A 26,106-nucleotide genomic window follows, 5' to 3' on the forward strand; every position below is an offset into this window, starting at 1 on the left:
ATACAAGGAATAACGCCAGGCTGCCTGCAATGACACAAGCTGTCCGTCTTATTTGTTCTCCTTCTAATCATGGTTATTTTACAGACATTCAGTTGTTTCACAGCGAGGATGCAATCAAGCAGTGCAACCCTTTAGCATTAAGCTGGACAGTATACGTGATGTTATATTTTGTGTACATCCTTTGCCATATACCAGTAGAGCTTTGCTTCCCAAAGTGCAGTGACCGCTTATAAGCTGTTGAGTTCTGTCAGTCCATTGCATCTATTGGTTAGAAAAAGTAAAAGATGTTGCTTGAACGCCAAATGTATAGGTTCTTATTATTTTGTGTATCGATTTATTTTACTGCACTGTTCTGGATTTTGGCCACGCAACGGTACCAACTCCAGGAGCCCACTCTTGCTCCCAACTACACTTGCGTGATTTTAGATTGGTAAAGCCATTTGGAGCACAGTGATGTTCCAACAAAGACATCCAAAAAGAAGAGGCAATGAGTGTGATGCTTGTTGGAAAAATATATCTCTTTCTAGAAGCAGGCTTCAAGTGTCTGTGGTGTAGAACCAATCATTGTATTATCTTTGCAGGCAGCCAACAAACCAGAGTTTCTTCAACCTTTTGCCAACGTAAATCCCAACCATTATCAGAATGGTCAAGTGCTAGATAGGTGTGCATTCTCAAACTTATCACGCAAGCCAGGCCTCGTTCACCTACTTATCACACAATGCATGGGGTTTACTGCTGCATAATTCTACGCAGCCATGGTTGAAACTTTTAAAAGCAGTAAAGCCATTTCCACCTGGTGAGTATACGTTCAAGGGTGGCTATCATTCAAAAACCGAGCTAAAATGAAGCGTAAACCATCATTTTATGGTGTTAAATTGCTTTGTTACTCATACCCCAGATGCCCAGTCTAGGAAGTGCAGGTACCAATCAGATAGATTATTTGTACTGACGTTTGCGGACGCATAGTACATCCTTGGATCTGGTTTCAAGGAGTGCACATCATGCCCATTGTCATTCTCAGAGGTTAGCATCACACATACTACATCGGAACATGGTCAACTGATGTCCCATGCGCACTGAGGTGGCTGGATAGCTCTGTAAAGGTAACTTGTGTCAGCAGATCAAGGACAATAGTTAAAACAAAGAGTGAATGCTCATCACAACCACCAGTGGCCATGTTTAGTCAATTAGGTCCAGGCATTGTGCCTGGTTTTGAGTTCAGATACCAGGTAAAAGAAGGACACCATTCTGATCTTTATGGAGAGCAATCTTCTACTAAAAGTGTAAATGTGATGCATCTGCCGTCACTTGCTTCATAGAGCTATTATTGACCTGCATGCCCACTCTTGCTTCATTCTAAAGGAAAAGTGACAATAAAGTTCAGCCTCCCACCTCTGGTCTTTCCCCAGGTTTAGGCAACGTGCAATACAGACAAACTTCCCTTAGGTGATGGATCATGTCTTGCACTTCACATCACTTCGGCATGTGGGTGATACTTTTCTTCAGAGTGGTCTTTAGGCATTTATTCTCTAAATGCATCGCTTAGCTAAGTTGCTCTCCATGAGCTACTCACATGAAGCCCTCTTCCTTTAACTGGCTTCAGAGCAAGGAATTTGGTATTTATACGTGTGGGCTTCTAAGCATTTTTGTTTCTGAAATTGATTTTATACATGTTTGAGTATTGGCCACAAGGTGTTGTCTTACATACAACAAACATATACACTTGTGTAGCTGCAGAGTGCTATTAACCAATAAGCAGAGAGGTTTATGAGATGCTTAGAAAGGTTTTGATTGGTGTTATCTATATGCTTCGCTGTTTGGGTAACAGTAGGACACTTTGTGGTCCACCTGTATTGCAAAGCTCCATTGTATGGGCATAGTGTAGAGAGGTACTGGGCTGGGGTTTTAGTATGGCATTGGTTAAGCAATGTGGGTCTGGAAATGCTTGTGGGTGGGTTGGGGGGCTTGTCGCTTGTGTGACGGAAGGATATGTGCAATGATTGTGGGATAGAAGATGATACGCAGAGCCAAGGTGAGGGGTGGCTGTTCAGTGCTTGAAGACGTTCAAGAGATCTGGATGTATGTGTGTGCACTATTGTTGAGGAGGGGCTGCACATGAGGGACAGTAATGTGCTCAGGAAGCAACAGGAGTATTCAAGAGGAGGGGAGGAGTGACCAGAGGTGAGGTTTCCTCAACCCATGGTTGTCCCAGCCTAGCTCATCCACAGTACCCAGCCCAGCTCATGAAGATTCTCTGAATCATTGATTTTCCTATGGCACAACTCTGACCTTAATGAATAAAAAAAGTCTTAAATATCGGACAATAATAAACATCATGTATAGCTTCTCTGCGAAGCGGGTCCTGTGCACGGACAGATACTCTTTTGCTCATTCACGCATTCTCGCTTGCCCACTGGGCCTGAGCTCCCTGAGATACCTTCTTCTTTATGTTCTGTTGATCTCTTCCTGGGATGGTCCAAGATTCCAATCTCCGCGTAGGACATCTCTCGCCTCACTGGTGACTTCATCTCCATGTAGCTTCCCTCCGACGTCTTACCCATCAACACTGGGAGGTCCTTGATAGTAGCATAGGGGTTCTCACTATTCAGAGAAGATTCACTGGTGCTGAGGGCTATGTCATTAACGTATTCTAGAAAACAACAGCAATAATGAAACATTGAGGTTAAAAGAGTGCCCAGTGTTGACAATTCACTTTTTTGGAAAGGATTGTTCAGTTTTGACTGGCAGCAACTTTAAATAGTTCTCCATGTCCTCATCTAAGATCACATCGATGAAAACTTCCCTGGCTCAGAATTATTGAGTATAGGTAAAAAAAAACAGCCAACACGGTTTGCTCCTGATCTGAATGCCTAATGAGCTTTCTGAAGGTGAACATAGGTACTTCCCTCAGGGTGCAGTGAGGAACCTCACATTTGCCACTGCAGAACAGAAGTGAACGTAATACTCTACCCAATGAATCAAGCAATCAGAACTATTATTCTAGCCAGTGGCTAGGAGCAAAACATGTGATACTACCTTGATTACCTGTACTCACCAATACTGAGGGCCTTATTCTGCATATGGTGATCCATGGACTGCCGTTCTCGTCGTGACGGCCACCATCCCGTCAGTCTAACCACCGTATTACGATGGTGACAGTGGGACCACCACAAGACCTTCGCCTCTGCCTGGATCCAGGATCCCACAGCGGTGGTGGTGTGGAAAGGGACTGTATTTGCTGGTGGTGGAAATGCTGGCACCTTCGAGGATATTGCAAGCTGCATTTACACTGCCCATTTCATGGCAGGGGCCCCGCCATGAAAAGAGTGGCGGAAATGCTGGTAAGGGGGTTTTAACAGGGCCCCTTGGCGATTCTGCCCATGGGGGTGCATGCGGGGGAGGGGCATATGTTGTGCCCCCTTAGAATAGCACCTACGTTCGTGCACAGTGGCATGCATGCCATGGTGCATGCCACACTGTGCATGAACATGTTGTCACAGCGGCAGTTTACTGTTAAGGCTCTCCTATGAGCCTCACATACCCACCGCCATAACATCGCCGCAGCACCGCCCGCCCTGGATTTAACTTGTAATCTGACTGGCAGGTTCACCATGGGCTTGGCCGTCTTCCTGGGACTGCTACAGTGGCAGTCCCAGAAGAAGACTGCCAAACTCACAAGGCCCTGAGTCAACACTGTTTTAGCTGATGTAATCTTTGAAGAGCAAAATAAGAATACATTGATTACATTAATTTGAATTACTATCTCATAAGAAGTGTATGGCCGTGACAACTCCACAAGCCAACAGACTGAATAATTTTGAAAAGGATGGAAATACTGATTGTATGTCTTTTTTTCCGTATGTCCAACCAGGGACACATATGCTGTCCTTGGGTTTGGTTGTGTTCTAAACCATATTTTGTTGTCATTAATATGTAATTATTTTCTTACATTTGGCGTCTATATTGTACCTGTTGTACCTCATCTCTATCAGTGGTAGAGCCATTTATTGAACAATATGGCATGTGAGTGCCACTAGCGACGTCGATCGCTGCATGCGGCAGCATCACACCCAGTAGGTCCCCTTGAGTACTTCTAACCCTCAAGCTCTGTAATATGCATGAGTTATGAAGCATACTACAGTGAATGATGAGCAATGTAGGTCAAAAGAAGTTTGTTGGGACCGGGTCCATGGAGCACCAAACTGTCAGTGAGAGTGCTCAGAGTTCAAAGACTTCAGTTTGGCTACCTTTTTTATTGGACAATGTAAATGGGCTCCGACTGATTCCGTTTCAGATGCCGGGGATGTAATGGAGTGAGCGACATTACCTTCTCAAGAAAGAGCGGCTAGGTATCTGAAAGCTATTTTATTCTCTGACTATTACATTACGCTACATTAGTCAAAAAAGGGTTATCTAAACATGGATTGATTTGATTTTTAAACTCAACTGATGCCTTATTTAACTTTTCTTTGCTTCAAGAGGCGATGGAAACTACAATGTGGTTCACAAGGTGCTTCTGCCCACAACACAAGCAACAGCACGCGAAGCCAGCAAATTGTGAAAGGTTTGTGAGATCTTTGACATTTTGTGCATAGACTTAGCAGGGGATATCCCCCATTCACTCAAGTGGTACAATCATGGACATTGATTCAGCAGAATACTGGGAAACTGGAAGTGATATCACACTCGCTTTGACCACAATGACAGGCTTGGCACTTCCATCGTCAATATCCTCCTACTGGCTGTGTGCAGTGATAACAAGACCAGTGTGGTGGGTAATTAGCGTACATGGGCACAATTGAAAAGGTTCTATAGAAACAGTGATCCATTCTAAATGGATTTTTGGGACAGGGAAAATCTTTGTGATTAATATTTGGATCTTCAGGTAGGATATTTTATGTGACTGTATATTTTGCGTTTCAGTGTGCACCAATCAGTTATTAAATACTAGTTTACCCTTATTGTAATATTTTCCTGTACTGTTGCTGTAGCTATAACGCCTGTCCACCCTGGGTCCTCCTGTAAAAAAGCAAAACAGAAACAGGTAAGAAACGTTTAAGCCTATTTGATCTTCCTAGGGCAAAGATGAACAAGAAGACATTGGGCTTAATTTCCAACCAGTTAAATTCATTTTCTGCAGGTTGAAGTGCTCTTACCTCAAGAGAGTGACATGTGATGGGGCAGAGAGAAGGAGAAGAGGCACAGGAAGTAGGAATGGAAGCAAGGTGGACAGTGTCAGTCAGGCGTGGTGGCAAAAGGGAGTGGGACCAAAAGAAACCGTGCATGGGATAAGGAGAGTCAGATGACCAGAAGGAGACGCGTGGCAGGCAAAGGGTAGAGGGCAGAGAAGGCTAGATGAGTAACACTGCAGTGTAAAACATGAAACTAATAATTAAGGCATTCATCAAAATTAAGGTGGAGGAAAGTTAATAAATGGTGCAACATTTAAGGAAATGTGAACATTTCATTTTAGACGCGAGCCTCTACAGTTTAAAAAATAATTTTTGCTACTTAGTTCTCCCTATGAGGCTGCTTCGTAGCATTTTCAATGATTCTTCTAATACAATAATGAGGGAAATTCAGGAAACAAAACACATAACATCTTGTGTGCACCAGCAAAGATCGAGCTGGGTCAGTTCAAACTGATGAAAGTCATGTCATTTTGTTCTATGGGCTAGTTCTAAGGTTTTAGGTTCAGGACTTTTTGAAAAAATTTCTAAACGACACACCATATGCACCATCTGTCAACCAAAAGCAAATCCAGTTCAAAACACCAAAATATACACTGAAAAATATTTTTTTCCCAGCCTCAGTGGATCATTTTGGCAACGTTAATTCTAATGAGCTCTGAACGCAGTCTCCACGCTTGAAATTGACGGTAAACTTGGAAGTAAGTCATGTGATCCTTGCCTAGATCTTTGTGGTTCAGTGGGGCTCCCTGGTGTTTCCAGTCTGCTGGCAGCGTGGCATTACAGTCTAGTCCATAGGCGCCCATCCGCTCCCTTTCCACATTCTTCATATTAGAGAAAAGCTGATTCTGCAAAATAAATTATGCATCATTAGTTCCAATACCTATATCCATCCTTACTATAAGGCATGATTATTCTCAGTAGACTAAGCACTGATTAATAGAACATAGGCAATACATTATTATGTACACTTTAATTGAGGTATAGTACTAAAAGAGGGCATGGAAGGCAAGAGTGTAAGAGAAAAAGTGTTATACTGGAAGAGATGCCTCAAAATGATATCTGGGAACTAAGCAATAGGTTAGAAGAGGATGTGAGGGATTAGAATCTGGGTAGTGAAGTATTATACTGGCAGGACCAGGGGAGTTTAGAGAGTGGAGAACCAATTACTATTGTAGACGGGTATGGTAGACCAGAGTCTGGTGATTTTAAAATGATATTATAAGGGGCTGGTGAGATGATATCTGTTATGATTAGGGTTCTTTTAATGCATTTATTTAGAATACTCTTAAACCAAAGATCTCATGGAACTTTGAATTTCATCTGGTTTAGAATCTACAGAGGGAATTTCTGTTGGGTGTTGGATCTGTCAGGTTGCCTAGCAACTGTAAGGACCTTATTTAAAGATGTTACTTTCACCGGCTGAAATATTTCCTTTGGGCACAGCAAGAACCTCTGGAAAAAAATATTGTAGCATGAGGTTTGGAAAAGACTTTAAACTCAGGCGCACTGTATCCTGCTGAATGGATGGACAATCAAGTATTATGCTAGAATGAATGTGAGAAACAAGACTGTGAGAAATGAAGTAATATACTAGAATAGATGTGGTAGACAAGAATCTGGGGACTTGTGTGCTATACTGATGAAGGTCCTCAATGATACTTTCAGTAAGAGTCTTGCTCTCCCAGAACATATTACACCACATCCAGACTAGCATAATTCATTAGTGCCCCAATTCTGTAGCTGTTCACTGTCCTATCTACATCATTTGTTTAGCTATTAATATTTCACGTTTCTAACATAATGTTGACTTCTCTGATTGTAGCCTCTCCTAAACCATCAAGGGTAATCAGATATTATACTTGGAGGACTGTGGAGATTATTCTCTGACAAGTCACATATTTATTTTGTCACAAGAGATATGAAGCTCCACAATCTAAAAAAAACATATCTTGCCCAGTACGTATTTGTGCGAGAGGAACTATACCTTAGAATTTATTAACTTTACAGACTAGAAAACATAGTAGGAGCAACACTATTAGGATCCATGTGATAATCATACTAAAATCTACAATGAGAACAGAGATCGTACAAATCAAGTATTACCAATGGCAGAGGAATATATCATAAATTATTCTAAGAAGCACAGTATTGCACTTACAATACTAAAAGGAACACAGTGGAACATCCAAGGGAATGCTGCTTAAATGAAAATAAAATCTGAGAAGTAACTTATTGACAGCTCCTCCTCTACTACCTAAAGCACACTTTACTTTGATTTTCTCATATTCCTTTAGAGAACTATCAAGAACAACAATAAGCTGTGCTGTAGGTAATTTACTTTCTCAGCGAAGTTAAATACAAAGATATGTATTAAAGTTTCTTAGACACAAACATGACTTACATTAATAAGAACTATTATTTTCACATCATATATCTGTGAAAGAAATTGAGTATCATTGACATGGATGTTATCAATGACAACTACCTACATTTCTGGGTTACTAATGTGTTTTATTAAAGAATATGACAAAAAAGTCCCATTTTCCAGGTCCCGAATAAGGCCATTTAGTCATAGCTGGGTGAAACATGTGGATGGTTTTCTGTCAAAGATGTTTTTTGTATATTTACCCATTCTAACATTACTTAAATATATTAGATTAGCAGCCCGCCCCGACCTTGTCTGGGAGCAATCAGGCTCTCAAACTTCCCCGCTCCTCCCCCCGCTCCTGTCCGCTCCACGCTGCAACCCCACACTTACCTACGTCAGCCCACTGCGGGTGCCGCCGCTCCTCAGCCTCAAACTTCACCTTCCTCAGCCCGCTCCAGTCCGCCAAAGTTAACCGCCACCTTCAGGGCCCCCAATCAGCCGCACACGGGCCGTTCCAGTCCGCCTAAGTTTACCGCTCCTCCCCGCGCTTCACCTTCCTCAGCCCACTCCAGACCGCCACCTTCAGGGCCCCCAATCAGCCGCACACGGCCCGCTGCAGTCTGCCAAAGTTCACCGCTCCTCCCCGTGCTTCACGTACCTCAGGCTGCTCCAGTCCGCCAAATTTCACAGGTCCTGTCCGCCGCTCCTGATGACGTCAGCACGCACGTCGTTAGCGCACACGGCCGGCGCTACTTCCAAGGGACTACTTTTTTTTTAACGTATATTTTTTAAAGAACGTATATTTTTTTGTGGTATATTGCCTATGTCACTCTGCAGACCCTGACAATTCCAAAAATGTATTGGGTGTGTGGATTAGCGCTGTGGTTCCCGAGTTTACCCGCCTCAAAGGTTCAAAGTTCTTCCTTTATAATAGTAGTATAGATTACACATGAGCTATGTTTAGGCTTCATTTCCTTAGAGAAAATGTCTCTCCATAGCTCTCAGTTTATGTTGACTGATTTCACTGGACAGCATTTGGATGTAATGCTACACCCTGTGCTCATTGCATTATATCACCTGGAAAAATATTGCATGACCAATCTTAATAATTGAAATTCCATTCCATCTTTTGATGCAATTTTTTTAATGTACTTGTATGTATTGTGATTGTGCTTTTGAGGTCATATTGACCGAAATACAGTTTATTGAAATGAAATTATTGAAATTCCATTTAGGAATGTGGAGAACAACTATTCAAATGTTCCCTTTTATTGCTTTTGCTAAAGCTTTTCATAGTGTTTTGAAGGGATTATTTAGAGTTTGGCATACAGTATGCTTTGCAACAAAGGCAGTGGATACACTGTCTGCTAAAACTGTGGTTCCCTACTATATATAGAGTCAGGGAATCCAACATGTTTCTGCCAATGGAACCTCCGCAAGTTCCACCAACAGAAAGTTAAAGTGAAAGCCTGATTGACTTTGGGCTTCCAGTCACTGGACATCAGACAATCTGCCCTATTGAGGACAGACGCTGTATCAATATTTATTTTCCCTTTTTGGGTCTGCCAGGAAAAGCCTAGTGGTCTCAAATAGAAAATAGGATAAATGACCCCCACACACTGCGAAAATTCTCCAAGTGAGTCAAGCTTATTAACTTTGGTAGGTTGTGAGTGTTGAACAAAAAGATTTGCAGTGCTGGTTCATTGAACATGAAACCTCCACAGCAAAGCTTCCGTGCCTTCAGAGGAACCGTCATGGTGGTAGCTTCTATGACTGTGCAGAGCTATCCGCCTATGAGGCAGAAAACTCTAAACATGAAGCTGTAATCTGCAGAGGCAGCTAACTTACATCATCTTCAGAACTAGCAGGACAGAGCACAACCCGCCAAACTGTAAATAAGCCCTCAGGTCTCTTGGAAGATGCCCTAGCAGGGCTTCATTTGTAAAATAATAAGGGCCAGGGCTCTGACCAGGGGGCCACTGCAGCTTGCACCACCCATCACCCTTGTCATTGCTGCCACAACAACTAATAACCATCTCTCTTGCCTGCAAGTGCGACAGTTCAGGTTATTCCAGGTCCCCAAAGATAAAGGAATGGTTGGGGAGGCAGGTATTAGTTATTTTTAATGTGTATTGCATTCATAAACACCCCGTTGTTATGATCATCTCTTAATTAGATGAGCAGCGCAACCACGTGGCAAACTGTCATAAGTGCAGTGTCGACAATTTAAGTGCTGGTGCCGAGCACTTGAGACCAATTAAGTTGAATCCACCGGCTCAAATTAAGCACTGTATTGTTTAGCTTTTGAATTGAGTTCTATAATAAAATATTTGTATTGCATTTATGAAAATGTTTGTACCTGTTTGGCTCCATTTAATTCTTTGCACAGTGTACATTTTGGGATACTGTATGTTCTGGTAGCAGGTGAAGCTCAGAGAGGAGCTACTTACTCTTTTACTGAAGAGGAAAACGATGGATTTAATCTTCTCCCCTGAAATATATTTCTTTAAACAATTTCTTTCAATTACTTAATACAACCAAAATATACAAAAAATTTATGTTTAAAATATAGGATCCGTCACAGAGCTACCAAGGAACAAAAAATAGTCTTAAGGCTATCAGTGTTTATTTAACTTTACAAATGCTTTACTGCAAGCCCTGTATTTTGTTCCATTCAAAAAGTATTCACTCTTGGTCTATATTTTCTTTGAATTGCTATTATTTTATTCCTTGATACCAAAATGTAGGACACATTTAAATGTGTAAAATTCTTTGAGGTAGATACATAAACAGATTTTTCAAGATATTGGCACAAATACCAAAGACCACATTTTAGAAAGAAACAGACGCTTTCTAGACTTTAAAACCAACTTTCTTCTTCAGTGTTGAGTAGAGTAGAATTAAGATTGAAAAGTCTTACACTGCATATATGTTTCAAGGCCTTACTATTACTTTAGGCTAATCAGTTCTGTGTCTATTTTATTGAGTGCAAGTGGTGTTAGGTAACTTTCAATAATGACCATTCCACTTATTTGCATACTGACCTTCTTCAGTCTTTTATACACCTGATTAGTGTTTCGTAGAAGTTTTTAACTTCCTACTTTGAAAAAAATCCATCTCAGCATGACCTTGAGGCAGATACATCTTGGTCTTTATCTCGTTCTTGCTATCTGGATTGAACATTGGGTTGACTGATTGCTTCGTGAGTGATGACGCGCAATGATGAAAGCTCATGAGTAGATAATGTTAGCTTTGTATTCAAGTACAATAGCTGTACCACCAGCCTCCTATCATCATAGCAAGCAATAACCAACAACCACTCTAGGACAAAATAAAGCAGAGAATTCTAAGATGGCACAGTATAATTCTGTACCAATCAATAAGTGACATCACAACACGTCCTCATTCACTTCATAGCAAGGAACATAGTAATGACACTTCACCCACCACAGCAGTCAGAGTAAGTAAAATAGTAAAGAATAAAAGTGACTACATGAATGTAAAAATAATAACATAGTAATGAGAAACATCAGGGTGGCGTGAGATATACACGATACAAAGGACAGCAAGCAGAGGGACCATTTTAGACTTGGGCAAACAAAGAAAAGCCAGTCAAGACGGCAGATGAAATCTTGCCTTTACGCTGCCTGCCAAATTTAGAACCGTTGGTCCAGCAGTGAACTCTCTGGGTTTGTATGAACCACCATTATGGTGTTTTAAACAAAGCATTTAAATGTTTTGTCTGTGTCTATTCTTGGTGATGGATGCTTACACTAAATATTAAGAAGTTTTTCTTTTCCAAAAATATACTCCTACATATGGAGTTTGATGCTGGAAAAGACGAAATCTAATGTCCTGGCATCCTGGGAATTGTCTCCCATGGTGTGGGGGTCATTTATTGTATTTTTACTGACTCGCACTGCCAGTATATTGCCTGTGGTGACAGACATTAAAAAAAGCCATACAAATGTCCACTATAAATATGGCAGATGGCTTACCCCTGATGGCTTGCACTCTTTCGGAGCACCAAAGGAAGGTTTACACTAATGTTGTAAATTTTATTCTGCAAGATTAAGCCTGAGATTCTGCCGACTCTAATCCAGGCAGGGGAACCGAGTTTGGGGGAAAGGGTAATCCGTCACTGTTTTGACAGAGTACCCTGTCCGTCAACACTCTAAATCAGGCCCTAAATGTAGGACAATACAATAATAGCCCTAAATATACACCAATGAGCATGAAGCACAAACAGCATGTAATTGTCCTCATTCTTCACCCAAACTCATAATCCTTCCATTGACTTGACAGTTCCACCAACATCTCACTCTTGCTTCCTCACAATCTTGCAACTTCTTCATAAACTCACATTGCTTTCCCCTACCTAATCTCAGCAGGCTCCATACATCATCACATTCCTGCACCACAGCATTCTCTTTCCTTCAATTGTTCTCTTGGTTGCAGTGAATCTTGTTTTACGTCTTCACCTTTCTTCATTCCAAGACTTTCACTAGCCATGAGGATCATTCTACTACTTAATCTTCAGTCCCTCCCCCGTCAAAGTTGTAGGTCAACTTGATAACTCCCCTCAGACAAAATTAGACTTCACGGCATTTGTAAAGTTTCCTGCAAGCCTTCAAGTTGTGATATCCCCATGACTGCATTTGGGCAATTCAATGCAAACCCATCTAACTCAATTCAGAGTTTTCTGATCTCCCTTAATATAAATCCATCTGATCACAGAATTTAGGTCAACATGTCCTATTATTCTGGTTGCAAAAGGTGGTTCCTCTTTGTAATTAGAAACCTAGTTCGTGACTCAATCTATGAAGTAATAAGGAATTGGAGTGGGTCACTGTCTGACCTATCTAATTAATATCAATTAGGTTGGTTACAATTTGTGACTCATTCTGATTGGTCAGCATCACGGGGATGGTGACTTGAAAAGGTGAGCAGACCACCATGTCTGTGTTTGATTTTAAACAAAGGATTTTTTTTTAATGAAAAAGCAGTTCAAATTGCTTAAAGGAGAGAACCACTTCAAAAAAAGAGTTTTATTTTTTAAAAGTTAAGTAAAACTTTTCCAAAACCTAAAATGAGTTTTATACATGAACAACAAATATTTTTGATGACCCAATTCCAAGCTGTAGTGTTAGTGAGTGCAAAAGGGTTCGTACATCTGGCACTTAATTTGTAGATGTATTTATTAAAGTATTAATGTAAACTAGCTGTTCCGACAGTTCTAAGATCGCCTAGTACAATAATATATCCAGCTGAATGTCCTATCACAACAGTCCACTCAATAATACATAAACGTCAAGACCTTTCTGTTTTGTTGAATCAAGCTAATGTTAATTTCTTGTTACTTGCTTTTTAACGTTCTTCTCTACAAAGGAAAAAAGCAATCTCTCAATTAATATGTTTTAAATATATAAAAACATACTATTCACCAGTAAGTGCTCTTGGTACAATAAGGCACTGATTTCAACTACCTGTTCAGTTGTATCATAAACCCTCTGAGACAAGGTCTAACTACTATTTAAAGAGATTAGAGAAAATTATAAATACACCAATGATCGATCTCGGAAATGTATTAATTCCACAAGTACCATTTAAAGACCTCCCAAGCAGGACTTATTCCAATTCCCCACATGTATGTGGTACCTTCAAGAAAAGCCAATTATTTCTAAGATTTAAATGCCACATTCACAGACCCGTAGGATTAGAGGAATGAAGGTGCTCATGAAACTTTTGTGATTTGTGCTGCTCTTGATCTCCTTTCCCACCTTCTCTACAGGGTGGGTCAAATGCCTTTGTCCAGCAAGGGACAACCATACTTGTAGGATGAAGACAATATGCCGGGGTATATTTACATTGGTTGCGCAGTCAACAGATTATTACCAACACATCTATCTCTGGCACTAGCAATACCAATCAGAAGACAAGTCTTGAAAAGTCCAGTGCATTTACCTTCATGATAAGAGACCATTTAGTTATTCCACATGTACACAAATACTTACTTTGACGGAGTTCCCCCGCTCCTGGTTGTTGGGAACGGGGGGAGGAGCGCCACCGCACTGTGACAGAGTATGGTAACTCGGGTTGGAGTAGTAATGCATGTAACTGGGAGGAACATCTGAAACGAGAATAACAAATATACGCTAAGTCTGGTGACACTGCTCCTGTTTAAGAATTGCATAATACATATTGTTTGCTGTGAATTTTGTTGAGGAACATTGAGGATGTTATTTTGTTTACTTGAAATAGAAACTATTGTATGCCTGAAAGTTTAGAAGACCGAAAGAGGCACTCCAAATTCCATTTGGAAAGTTTGATTTCCATAAAGAGTTGGCAAGAAGGTGGGATCAATTATATTAGCAACGCCCAGGGGCTGTATGAACACCAAGTTCCCCATTTGAGTATCATAGTGGAGATAAAAGATAAAAAGCTACATATGATGCCTGAGAGCTAATGGAATTGTCTAGGGCAGTTTTTTGTTGGATCCATGTATGGGAAAGTTGTCTTTATCAGTTCCATCTTTATGGGTAATCCAAGAGATTGGGTGGCTCATATGATTAAGGGAAGATTTGCAGATGTGCTAGTGATTCTGAACAGACTGTAACTTGTCAAGTGGTTTATTAAAGGAGGTGTGCTTTAATGAAGATACAAGTCCATGGCCAGGAGAAGGTTGCCTTGATTCCATAGTTGACTTGCAGCTTTCCGCCACAACCAAAGGCAATGTACAAAACCATCTGAGCTTGTCCACCTCATTGAAGTAATTATGTTTAAAAGGGTCTAGCAATAAAAGTGTCTCTGTCTTTAAGATTATTATCCAGTTGTTTTAGGAGCTGAATCTTTACTCTATGGACAGGGTGATAAGTTGCCGCTCAGCAGCAAGTCGCGCTGTAGTAGATACATACATTTTAATGGTGAAAAAGGCGTGGGCAAGGAACTGTGTGGTTTTCGATGAAATAACCTTGATTAAGTGGGAGAAAAAGTATTGTGTTGTGTAGGAAAAGGTGAGGACAAATGATATTTAGTGAAGGAGGATGAGTTATTAACTGAGAAGAGTGCAGTATACTGTAGACAAGGAATGGCCTGAAAACAGGAACGAAGAACATGCAGAAAAGGAGGTGGGGCAGGCCACGCGGAAAGACCTGGGGTCTTTTGAAGAAGTTTCCTCTAGCAATTAATGGAAGCGCTCAAGCAGAAGAAGTGAAATACTGTATAACATAAATGAAGTCAGCTCTGTGGCAGCGGCGTAGCCACTGTGTGCTACGCCCTAGTGCAAGGAAGCAAATGGACCTGCTAGCCATTGACTGAACTGTGAAATATCTTAAAAATCATGCCCAGTGGGCACTCGGGCCTCTGAGACCTGGTGCCAATCAATCAATCAATCAAAGACATTTATAGAGCGCGCTACTCACCTGTGAGGGTCTCAAGGCGCTGGCGGGGGGGTGCTGCTACTGCTCGAAAAGTCAGGTCTTGAGGTGTTTCCTGAAGGTGAGGTGGTCCTGGGTCATTCGTAGGTGTGCAGGGAGGGAGTTCCATGTTTTGGCTGCCAGGTAGGAGAACGATCTTCCTCCGGCGGTGGTTCTGCGAATCCGTGGGACGGTGGCGAGGCTGGCGAATTGGAGCTGGCGGGTGGGAGTGTAGAACGATAGGTAGTTGTTGAGGTATTCGGGGCCCATGTCGTGGAGTGCTTTGTGTGAGTGGGTGAGGAGCCTGAATGTGATCCTCTTGTTGATGGGAGCCAGTGCAGGTTTCCCAGGTGGGCGGATATGTGGCTGTGGCGAGGGATGTCGAGGATTAGTCGTGCGGAGGCGTTTTGTATGCGTTGTAGTTGTTTCTGAAGTTTGACAGTGGTCCCTGCGTATAGGGCGTTTCCGTGGTCCAGTCGGCTGGTGACGAGGGCCTGTGTGACCGTCTTTCTGGTTTTGGTGGGGATCCACCGGAAGATCTTTCGGAGCATGCGCAGGGTGTTGAAGCATGATGACGAGACGGCGTTGACTTGTTTGGTCATCGTGAGGGAGGAGTACAGGATGAATCCCAGGTTGCGTGCGTGGTCCAATGGTGTCGGTGCGGAGCCCAGTGCTGAGGGCCACCAGGAGTAGTCCCAGATGGATGGGGATTGTCCGAGGATGAGGACCTCCGTCTTCTCTGAGTTCAGCTTCAGGCAGCTGAGCTTCATCCATTCTGCGACATCTTTCATTCCTTCCTGTAGGTTGGTTTTGGCGGTGGCTGGGTCTTTGGTGAGGGAGAGTATCAGTTGGGTGTCGTCGGCGTAGGATATGATGTTGATAGCGGTGAGGGGGCTCATGTAGATATTGAAGAGGGTTGGGCTGAGCGAGGAGCCTTGGGGTACGCCGCAAATGATCTCGGTGGCTTCTGAGCGGAAGGGAGGGAGACGGACTCTCTGGGTTCTGTCGGAGAGGAACGAGGTGATCCAGTCCAGGGCCTTTCCTCGGATCCCAGTGTTGAAGAGGTGGGTTATTAGGGTGCGATGGCATACAGTATCGAAGGCTGCTGAGAGGTCCAGGAGGATGAGGGCGGTTGTTTCTCCATTGTCCATCAGGGTCCTGATGTCGTCGGTGGCCGCGATGAGGGCAGTCTCGGTGCTGTGGTAGGCTCGAAATCCGGACTGGGATGGTCGAGCGAGTTGTTTGTCTCGAGGAAGGCAGTCAGCTGTTTATTGACGTCTTCTCGATGACTTTGGTCCGGAAGGGGAGAAGAGAGATGGGGGAGGAAGTTCTTGAGGTCTTTGGGGTCCGCTGTGGGTTTTTTCAGCAGGGTGTTGATTTCTGTTTTCTTCCAGCTCTCGGGGAAGGCGGCTGACGTGAATGAGCTGTTTATGACATTCCGGAGATGGGGTGCGATGATGGTGTTGGCTTTGTTGAAGATATGATGGGGGCAAGGGTCCGAGGGGGAGCCGGAGTGGATGAAGTTCATGACGTTAGTGGTGTCTTCAGTGCTGATGGGGGTCCAGGCGCTGAGGGTGGTGGTGGGGGTTGCTGGTTTGGTGAGTGGAGGCGGAGTCTGGGGTCCGAAGCGGTCGTGTATATTTGCGATCTTTCGGTGAAAGAACGTGGCGAGGGAGTTGCAGAGTTCTTGTGACGGTGTGATGTCGTTGTTGCTGGCGCTGGGGTTGGAGAGCTCTTTGACGATGTTGAAGAGTTCTTTGCTGTTGTGGGTGTTGTTGTCTAATCGCTCTTTGAATGATGTCCTTTTGGTGGTGCGGATCAGCTGGTGGTGTTCGCGGGTGGCGATCTTGAGGGCTGTCATGTTTTCTGTGGTTCGTTTGTGGCGCCAGGTATTTTCGAGGGATCTGCAGGATTTCTTAGATTTTTTTAACCATGACGTTTTCCTGTTGCCGGTCCTGCTTGGGGGGTTCTTCAGTGGTGCGAGGTCGTCGGCGCAGTTGGTGATCCACTGTGCCAGGTTGTGGGCTGCGTCGTTGGTGTCGGCGGTGTCGGCTGGCGGGTTCTGGCTCAGCGATGAGTGGAGCTGGTCTGCGGTGCTTTTGTTCCAGCATCTGCAGGGGGTTTGTTGCGTGCGGTGGTGGGCTGTATTCTTTTCGAAGGTGAAGTGGATGCATCTGTTGTCGGTCCAGTGTAGTCCGGCGGAGTGGCTGAAGGATACGTGGTTGCTCGCGGAGAAGATGGGGTCTAGCGTGTGGCCAGCGATGTGGGAGGGGGTGTTCACCAGTTGCTTGTGTCCGAGGTTGGGGAGGTTGGCGAGCAGGGTGGTGGTGTTGTTGTCGCTGTTTTTCTCCAGGTGGAAGTTCAGGTCTCCAAGGAGGATGTATTCTGGTGAGGCTAGGGCGTGCGGGCTGATGAGGTCGGCGATGGTGTCGCTGAATTGTGTGCGTGGGCCCGGGGGTCTGTAGATGAGCGTTCCTCTAAGGGTGGCCTTGGGGTCGGTGTGAATCTGGAAGTGTAGGTGTTCGGCGGCGGAGAGAGTGTCTTCGGTGGTAGTCGTGATGTTGATGGTGTTCCTGCAGACGATGGCGATTCCTCCCCCTGTTTGGTTGACGCGGTCCTTCCGGGCGATCTTGAAGCCGTCCGGGATGGCTATGGCGATGTCCGGGGCCGAGGAGGCGTTCATCCAGGTTTCCGTGAGGAAGGCGACGTCTGGTGCTGTTGTGTCGATGAGGTCCCATAGTTCGATGGCGTGCCTGTGGACGGAGCGGGTGTTGAGGAGGATGCACTTGAGGTGGTTGTTGTTGTTGCGTGGTCTGGTGGGAGGTCTGCAGGCTCGGAGGCAGGTGTATTTGCAGGCTTGACAGGTGAAGGGTCCGTGGGTTCGCTTCGGAGTGGCTCGTTGGCAGGCGGGTGTTCGTCTGGTGTTAAGTACGTTGAGGGCGGCGGAGTCGTATCTCAGTCGGGTGCTCTGGGTGCGTCGGGGGCCAGGGGTTCTGGCACTGGGCGCGGTCCAGGCACTGACGGGCGCAGACGGGCTTGCCTTTGGTGCACTTTCGGCGTACCCGCTGCGCGGCCTCCATATGAGGGGGAGAGGGAGGGAGGAGCAGCTGGGAGGTGGGAGCGGGTCGGCCAATGGGTAGCGAGGGGGCGGGGACACGGGGGACGCGAGCGGCAGGAAAAAGTGGCACAGAAGGCAAGAGGGGGCATGGGGGGAGAGACGGGCACAGCAGGCACAAAAATACAAGGGCTACTATGGAGCGGGAGGGAAAGAGCCAAAAACAGTCAAGCAGGGAAAAAAGACAGTAAACGAGCAAACAGACCAGTCTGCCTGCAGGGAGGCAGCAGACAACATGGAGCAGGGAGAGGCAGCAGAAGCACACAGGGGGTCTGCGCAGTGGCAGAAGGAGCGACCCGCTTGGTCACAGGGTCAAGGGTCGCTCCTCTTACCAACACGCTGCCTCCATATGAGGGAGAGAGGGAGGGAGGAGCAGCTGGGAGGCGGGAGCGGGGCGGCCAATGGCTAGCGAGGGGGTGGAGCCACGGGGGACGCGAGCGGCGGGAAAAAGTGGCACAGAAGGCAAGAGGGGGCGGGGGTAGAGACGAGCACAGCGAGCACAAAAATACAAGGGCTACAATGGAGCGGGAGGGATAGAGCCAAAAATAGTCAAGCAGGGAAACAAGACAGTAAACGAGCGAACAGACCCGTCTGCCTGCAGGGAGGCAGCAAACAACACGGAGCAGGGAGAGGCAGCAGCGGCACACAGGGGGTCTGCGCAGTGGCAGAGGGAGCGACCTGCCTGGTCACAGGGTCAAGGGTCGCTCCTCTTACCAATGCGCGGCCTCCATATGATGGGGAGAGGGAGGGAGGAGCAGCTGGGAGGCGGGAGCGGGGTGGCCAATGGGTAGCGAGGGGGCAGGATGGGGGGGGCGCTTGCAGCGGGAAAAAGTGGCACAGAAGGCAAGAGGGGGCAGGGGGGGAGAGACGGGCACAGCGGGCACACAAATACACGGGCTACAATGGAGCGGGAGGGAAAGAGCCAAAAACAGTCAAGCAGGGAAAAAAGACAGTAAACGAGCGAACAGACCCGTCTGCCTGCAGGGAGGCACCTGCTGCGCTAATGTAAGCTACACCGTTGTTCTGTGGTGTACTGACCAAAGCCATCCAGAGAAAAGTTTTGTCAGTTCTTAAATTTCATATATCAGCCACTGGGAGGAAAAGAGTTTTCACTAGCAGGACATCTTCTTTGAAAGGTGTGTAAAGTACATCGAAACACCTATAAATGCATTGAAACTGTGCTTCGATTCCACAAAACATCGAAGGCCTGCTTTAAGCTACTTTGTTAACTTGTGTGACTAGTTAAGTAAAGAGCTACTGAGAGGATGTACATTCTAATTAGAGGTGAGTTTATGTTTTGGGGCAATTTTATTGAAACATGTACAACACAACCACACAGAAAAATGTTTTACAAATTGCACATTGATAACCTTATAAATAGGGGTGGGTGGTATTTTTGGGTTCCTTTGGGTGATCAGAAATTTGCTCATGAATTTTCGATCTGCCCCAAATTGTCACAAAGTTAATCAAAGAAAGTTGATGTTAACGGGTTAGTTTGTTAAGTGAATCAACTAATTTGTGTCATAAACTGATTTTAGTCCAAATTACAATGATGGATTACCGAAGCTGAAATGATGTGCAAAATCGAAAGTAACATGCAACAGGAATTGGAATTACGGGGTAAAACTACAGAGTGAAATTGGAATGCAACTAAGATGGTGGTTGGGAAAACACACATTTCTATCCAAAGATCACAAGTTCTGCTTAAAAATTAATAATATGTCTACCTTTGTAGAGTTACGGATTGGGGAATCAAAAGCAGCCCTGGCAAAAATGCTCAAACCATCCACAAGCTCTTCCACTTTTCGCTCTGTCTTTCTTTCTCCATCAATCCATTCTCCTTCTATCAGCTCTTTCTCTCCACCCCCACCCCCTGTTTCTCTCTCTGAAGCTCCCCTGTACCTGCTGTAGTTCATCTCCAGAAGCTGGTTAAAGTGACAAAGACACCAGAAGCAGCCATGGGCTTTCCATATCTGCCTCCAATGGCTCCAGCTTACAGAGAAAAATGTCCGATGGAAGGAAAGGCCCGTCTGACCCTGCCTCCTAAGATGGATACCTCAACTAGGATGCTTAGCCAAGGAGAGAGAATGGTAATTCCCCACTCACCCTGGCTATGCTCCCTAAACCCGCTTCCTCCACAAATGTCTTTTATGTTCTAAAATGAAAGGGTTTGTGCCAGTCCCAGCATTGTATTGTGTTCCAGACCCCAGGACAGTTCCACACTTTAATCATCTCACCTGGCACGGCATACTCTGAGTTGACCATCCTTCCCGATGTGTATGCCACTGAGAGATTCCGGGTCTCCTTGCCCTTCTGCCAGTGTCGGTAGCCCAGAAACATGGCAATCAGTCCGACCACCAAAACTACCAGAACGATGATGCCAACAATTGCGCCCAAAGAGTCGTACCCTGCTGGTGCTGCTGGGACCATTACAAATGGTTTTTCTGGACTCAGGTCTGTAAAGAATTGAATGATTTTGTCATTTTTTATATAATACCTAGTGAATACCCCAGAGCACATGCTGAGCTTCAAATAATTGGATTTAAGCAATTGATGAATGTGGCCCTAATTGCGATGCCAGTTGAACGAGCATCCGACTGTCATCGTGTCGGAATGGAAACTGACCAACCGCAATCGACAGTTCCATCCGATAAATTTTGATGTGACCACCCATGAGGCGGTTGTAACATCCATTTACCTAATGCGGCTTTTGCAGAGGGCGGAAAATGTCCACTGCACAGCGCGCATTAGGACAATCAATGTTTTCAAACATCCATGCATCGTGTAGCAGGCACCACATGGGGCCTGCCACACGGTGCATGGATTTTTGGGGGGCACCACAGGTGCTCCCAAGGCCTCTTAGCAGAGGCACAAAGAGACCGGGGCCCTGCTAGGGCCCACCAAAGTCCATTTCCATCTGCCTTTCTATGGCAGCCGGACCGCCATAGGAAGGCAGACCAAAAGGGACATTGTAATCCCTATGGCGATGCCTGAGAAAGCACTGCCCCTGTTGTAGAGAGTACATTCCGACCGCTTGACCGAACAGCAGCGGCCGGTCCCTCTGCATGCTGCCTTTTATGCGGCGGACGGAACGCAGGGGCAGTTGTCGGTCTGATCGAAACCGACAGGCCGCCTGTTGCATCTAGCCAACATTGTAATCAGACCCTTAGTGTCAGCCAACCATGACAATTTAGGACTTCAGAAACGGGAATCTTTCTTTAAGGTGAGAGGCCACTATCACATGAATAACAACAGTGAAACATCTTCTCTGCTCATGTTTCTCCACATCTTCTTTAAAAACTAGCTTATTATGTGTTTAAAAAAACAGACCAAAGTGCTATAATTAATGTAACTCCTTGCCACAATGATTCTCCAAATGATGACACAAAGCCACTTCTTTATCAGGTTATCAATTCCTAATTGCCTATGAGAACGAGCAACTCCTGTACTTTAATTAATTCCAATCATTTATAAAGCAAAATCCTTCATCAATAGAATGTTTTCTTCGTGAACACTTACAATCCATGTATATGGTACTCCATGGGTAGAGCACTCTAAAGCCAAAAACACACAGGCAGTGTTAAGTGGTCATTTCATCCCTTTCTCTATCCACCAAAAACTCTCCTCCATGGAATGATCCCCTTACAACCAAACGTCTCAGTAATAAAAAAAATGAGCATAAATAAATGACATCAGTGGGTTTAGTCGATAGGTACTATTTTACCTCTATTTACTTGCAGAATAGTGTGAAAATATATATTTGTTTAAAAATAAAAATCAATGGGTACATTCCCGCCTCATAGGAAGCAGAGATAAAACCATAGTTTAATTGAAAAAAATTCAAAATAAGTACTGCCAATAGGAAATGGCAGAACAGAGCTGTCTAGAACCTAATGGCGTATATTGTTACAGTGACAATTGTTTTAAGCAGTTACTCAAGTGTTGTCTGTTTTGTTGTAAGGCATTGCTATTTTTTTTTTAAGTTCCCTATGTGCTTTGGCACAGCTTGTATCTGAATATGGGAGGAGACCAGCCCCCACCGTGGGGCAGATTTACAAGCCCCTTGCATTGCCAATACGTCACTTTTTGTGACGGACTGGCAGTGCATTTCTCTGCCACATATTTACAAGGACAGGAAAAGCCACCCTGAATGGCTTTTCCTGTCCTTGTAAATATGGCCCCTTTACACACAGCACTTTGCGTGAAAGCGGCGTTCAATGGGTGTTGATGTGAGTGTTCCCACGCAACACCCATGCAACCAGACACATTTCCAAATTTACGAGAAATCGTAAACCTTTCAATGCGTGCTACATTCCATATCATGCATTGAAAGAGGAAAATGCCTGTAGTGATTGTTTTTATGCAGGAAGGTGCCCCTTCCTGCACAAAAACGATTGCCCCATGACGCAGGCATCCTTGCACCATGGTGCAAGGGTGCCTGCGCCAGCACATGACAGCTGTTTGTGCGCCAGCGCAGGGGAGAGCACCGGAATGTGACATATCATTGTAGATATGTTGCATTCCTTTGCTCTGAAAGTGCTGCAGCGTGGTGCAGCAAAAGGGCCTGTGGTGCCACGCTGCAGAACTTTCGTGTGGATCTGCCCCCATATGTTTTCGTGAGGCAGGATTGCCCTCATTCCATTTAATGGCTGTTCAAAGCGTATTGTTTTATCATTTGTGGATTAAGTCCTGGCGCACACAGGATTAAGAGTCACAAAACAGCAATAAAATGCAGTTTTTTTCTAGGTTGAACCGTGTTGCACTTATATTTCACAGCCATGCTTTGAATCAAATATGAGGATAAATGAAACATTTCTTAGGGGCCTGGAGAGTCTTTTGTGTCTCTAATGCTATGTTCACAGTCTGCACTTTAAAAACAAATGGCCTCATTTACAATATTTTGATGCACGGCAGTGCAGCAGGCCTGCTGTGCTCTTGTTTGTCAAAATAAAAGGGCTGGGATGTGCTGTATCAACAAGATACTGCACATTCCTGTCCTTCACCCCTGCGCTGGCACGCAAACAGCCGCATTGCGCCAGCGCAGACACCCTTGCATCATTTTGCAAGGGTGTCTGTGCTGCCGGGATGATTGTTTTTGTGCAGGAAGGGACACCTTCCTGCACAAAAATAATCATTAAAAGACATGTTCTTCTTTCTATGCGTGCTGCAGAATGAAAAACATGGAGAAATAAAATAATTCTCCTCGTTGCACCTCCTTATGCCTCCCCTGGGGATGAGTAATATTCTGACGCATTCCCAGGATTGCGAATTGTTGTAAATCTGAGAATGCGTCATGTTCCATGGATGTTGCATGGTAACAACCACTGCAACACCCATGGAAACCCCCTGTCACGCAGAGTTATGCGTGAAATGGAAACATATTTACAAGGCCATGAAAAGTCACGTAGGGTGACTTTACGTGGGGTGACTTTACGTGGCCCATTGCACTGCTGGTGCATCAGTAAAAGGGGCGCACTGGCGGCGCAATGGGCTCGTAAATAGGCCCAAAACAGAGGTAAGAGGAAGATTCCTTAATTGATGCAACAGATTTGCCAGAAGGACATTACACCTGTAATATATCCTAGCTAAAATGTGCTAGATCATTGACAACCCTAGAATTAGCAGTTTATGTATCTGACAGAAATGTGGTAGAATGTTCGGACTGCAGCACTTGTTTAGATTAGCAATAATTAATATACCTGTATAATTTTTCTGAATAAATATTACAAAACTCTGTCCCTCAGTTTCTTCCAAGTCTCTTGTGTGTAGGCAAAATGTCCTTTTTTCCATCTTTAGAAAGTGGTTACAAAAGTGTGGGCAATTTTGCCAATTTTGTATGTGCCTGCCACAGTCGAGAAAAAAAGGATGGAATGCAGGAAAAATTCCCTGCATAACGAGAATTCTTCTTTCTGTGCACTGAGGAATGCAAGACCGAGGAATTATTGTGCTGTCTGGCATTTTCAGGGGCAGACCATTGTACCGACCTTAATAGTAGGTACATCAAGGCACTTACAATTGCTGCCCCCTGACAGTGCTCTTCAAATAAACTTTCCCAGCAGGAGAGCTTCAGTGTGGTGTCTGCTTGCAAGGAGGTACCTGAATGTAGCGTTGAGAAGAGACTTCTCTGCTAAGGAAGTTGTTTATGAAGTCTCTGGTGTGGGGCATAGAAAGTCAATTATCTTAATGTAGTCATCGCGGTAAAGTCATTCCCCAGCACCTCTCAGTGTTTTAAAAAGCAGCTCTGCTTTCTTTTCCACCCATGGAGCAGCGGATCCACATTCCACTTCGTGTGTGGACACATAAAAGGACAACATTCCAGCGTTTCCCTTCCCACGTGGGAATTTTGCTTTGATTTTAATACCCTGGGCCTTTACCTGTGGTCTCCTGAAAACTCTAGCCAATTAATAATTCTTTTGATATAAAACATTAACATTTTTGTCTTGTAATTTTCTTGATTTTCGCAAGTCCTGAGAATCGCTTTGTCCATTTTATAGGTCTGCTAGTTTCCTGATGTCATGGGGGTGGCAGTGGCATGTAACAGATGCAGTGAGGCATGTAAGGTTGTTCATGTAACTGTCAGCTGTAGACTTGCAGGTGTCTAATAAAACACATTGTACTGGCGACCAAGATTCCAAAATCGCTCATCTTCATGACCTGATGAACATTTGGGGTAAAGACCTGAAACACTAAAGTCAAAATGAATTTCAACTTCACTCCTCAGCCTTAACCACTTGGATGCTAATGACAAGGGAAACTCGTCATGGAGTGCCCATTCATTTCAATGGAAATTACACGAAGTCGTTGGACATGCCATAGCATCCAAGTATGCCAGGAAAATAGAAATGTGCAGAAATTTATCCAAAGAACGATGTGCATATGCTCTCGACCAACATTCGAAAATCACTTATTCTCATGATCTGGTCAACATTTGTGATGGTGACTTGAAACCCTACTCTCAAAATAAATTCCGACTTCACTCCTCTGCACTAAGTAGAAAGGAAACCAGGAATGTGCCGAGAGAGTTGATGATGCCCACCCTGTGATTGGCTGTTTGCTGATTTACTCACCTTTTTGACACTGCGCACCCCCCCATCCTTCGGCACACTGGCATCTTCCCGTCACGTGGTCACAGGTGGCATTATTAAGGCAATCACAGGCGTGCAGGCAGTGGAGTCCAAAGGTTTTAGCGGGACACTCTAATGTATAACAAAATAACTCCACTGAAATGATGTTGTCACAACATAAATCAAATAACTTGCATTTAGATTTTCGGCATTTCCACTGAAGGAGACATTTTCGGTACATTATATCATTTAAACGAAAATCCAGGTATATTCTATTAACTTAATTATAAACTTGAATGATAAATTTTAGGACTTACATATTATAATCACGAGCTAGTCGAGTTTTAAATTATTATTATTATGCTGTTTTGTAACGCGCTCAATTACTGCCGGAGTATCCTGGCGCGGAACTCTATCTTATACATGGATGATTTTTTACATTCAGTTTTCTTGTAATGCAAATAGCAGGCATCTCAGTTTCCCACATAAAGTGTGGAAGTGTAAATGAGGGTTGACAAAGTGGCGTAATGGAACGACAACCAGCTGTATCCAGCTCATCTGGATAAACTCCTTAACAATGTGTTTTGGTGTGAGATACAGAAATAAGTTAGCCCTGATCAAGTGTTTAGCACAGTGGCTGGACTGATGGAGGCAGGGTCATCAGTCTTGTCTTTGAATGTGTGAGCAGAAACGACCTGGCATAGAAACAGTGTTCTTGATAGAGGGTGAGATTGCTTACTGGCTTCGCAGATGATGCCGTGGTACCCAGGTTGACATAGGCACTTCCCGGACACATGGTCGCACTCAGCCTCGTTCTGGCACTTGCACAACTTGGCACAGTTGTCCCCATATAATCCTGGACTGCAGGCTGAAAACAGAAAATAACGTCACCAGTCAGCCAAGAAGATAAGTGCCCAGGCTTTGAGAGCACATGAGTTTTCTTGCTAAGAAT

The 26,106-nt window shown here is 44.4% G+C and overlaps 1 protein-coding gene across 2 annotated transcripts in view; it reads right to left on the reverse strand.

Annotated features, from left to right (window-relative positions):
* PEAR1 (platelet endothelial aggregation receptor 1) overlaps positions 1-26,106 on the reverse strand; it is a 376,148-nt gene that overhangs the window by 2,474 nt on the left and 347,568 nt on the right. For both annotated transcript variants that reach the window (XM_078671558.1, XM_078671559.1), the window contains exons 17-23: positions 25,894-26,022; positions 25,158-25,286; positions 20,328-20,546; positions 13,575-13,690; positions 5,911-6,037; positions 4,957-5,019; positions 2,438-2,650 (exon numbers count right to left, since the gene is read on the reverse strand). In XM_078671558.1, coding sequence (XP_078527684.1) covers positions 2,438-2,650; positions 4,957-5,019; positions 5,911-6,037; positions 13,575-13,690; positions 20,328-20,546; positions 25,158-25,286; positions 25,894-26,022 — 996 coding nt within the window. The remainder of the gene's footprint in view (positions 1-2,437; positions 2,651-4,956; positions 5,020-5,910; positions 6,038-13,574; positions 13,691-20,327; positions 20,547-25,157; positions 25,287-25,893; positions 26,023-26,106) is intronic.

The sequence above is a fragment of the Lissotriton helveticus genome, chromosome 12 (assembly GCF_964261635.1).
Source record: "Lissotriton helveticus chromosome 12, aLisHel1.1, whole genome shotgun sequence".
In the NCBI taxonomy this organism is placed as follows: Eukaryota; Metazoa; Chordata; class Amphibia; order Caudata; family Salamandridae; genus Lissotriton; species Lissotriton helveticus.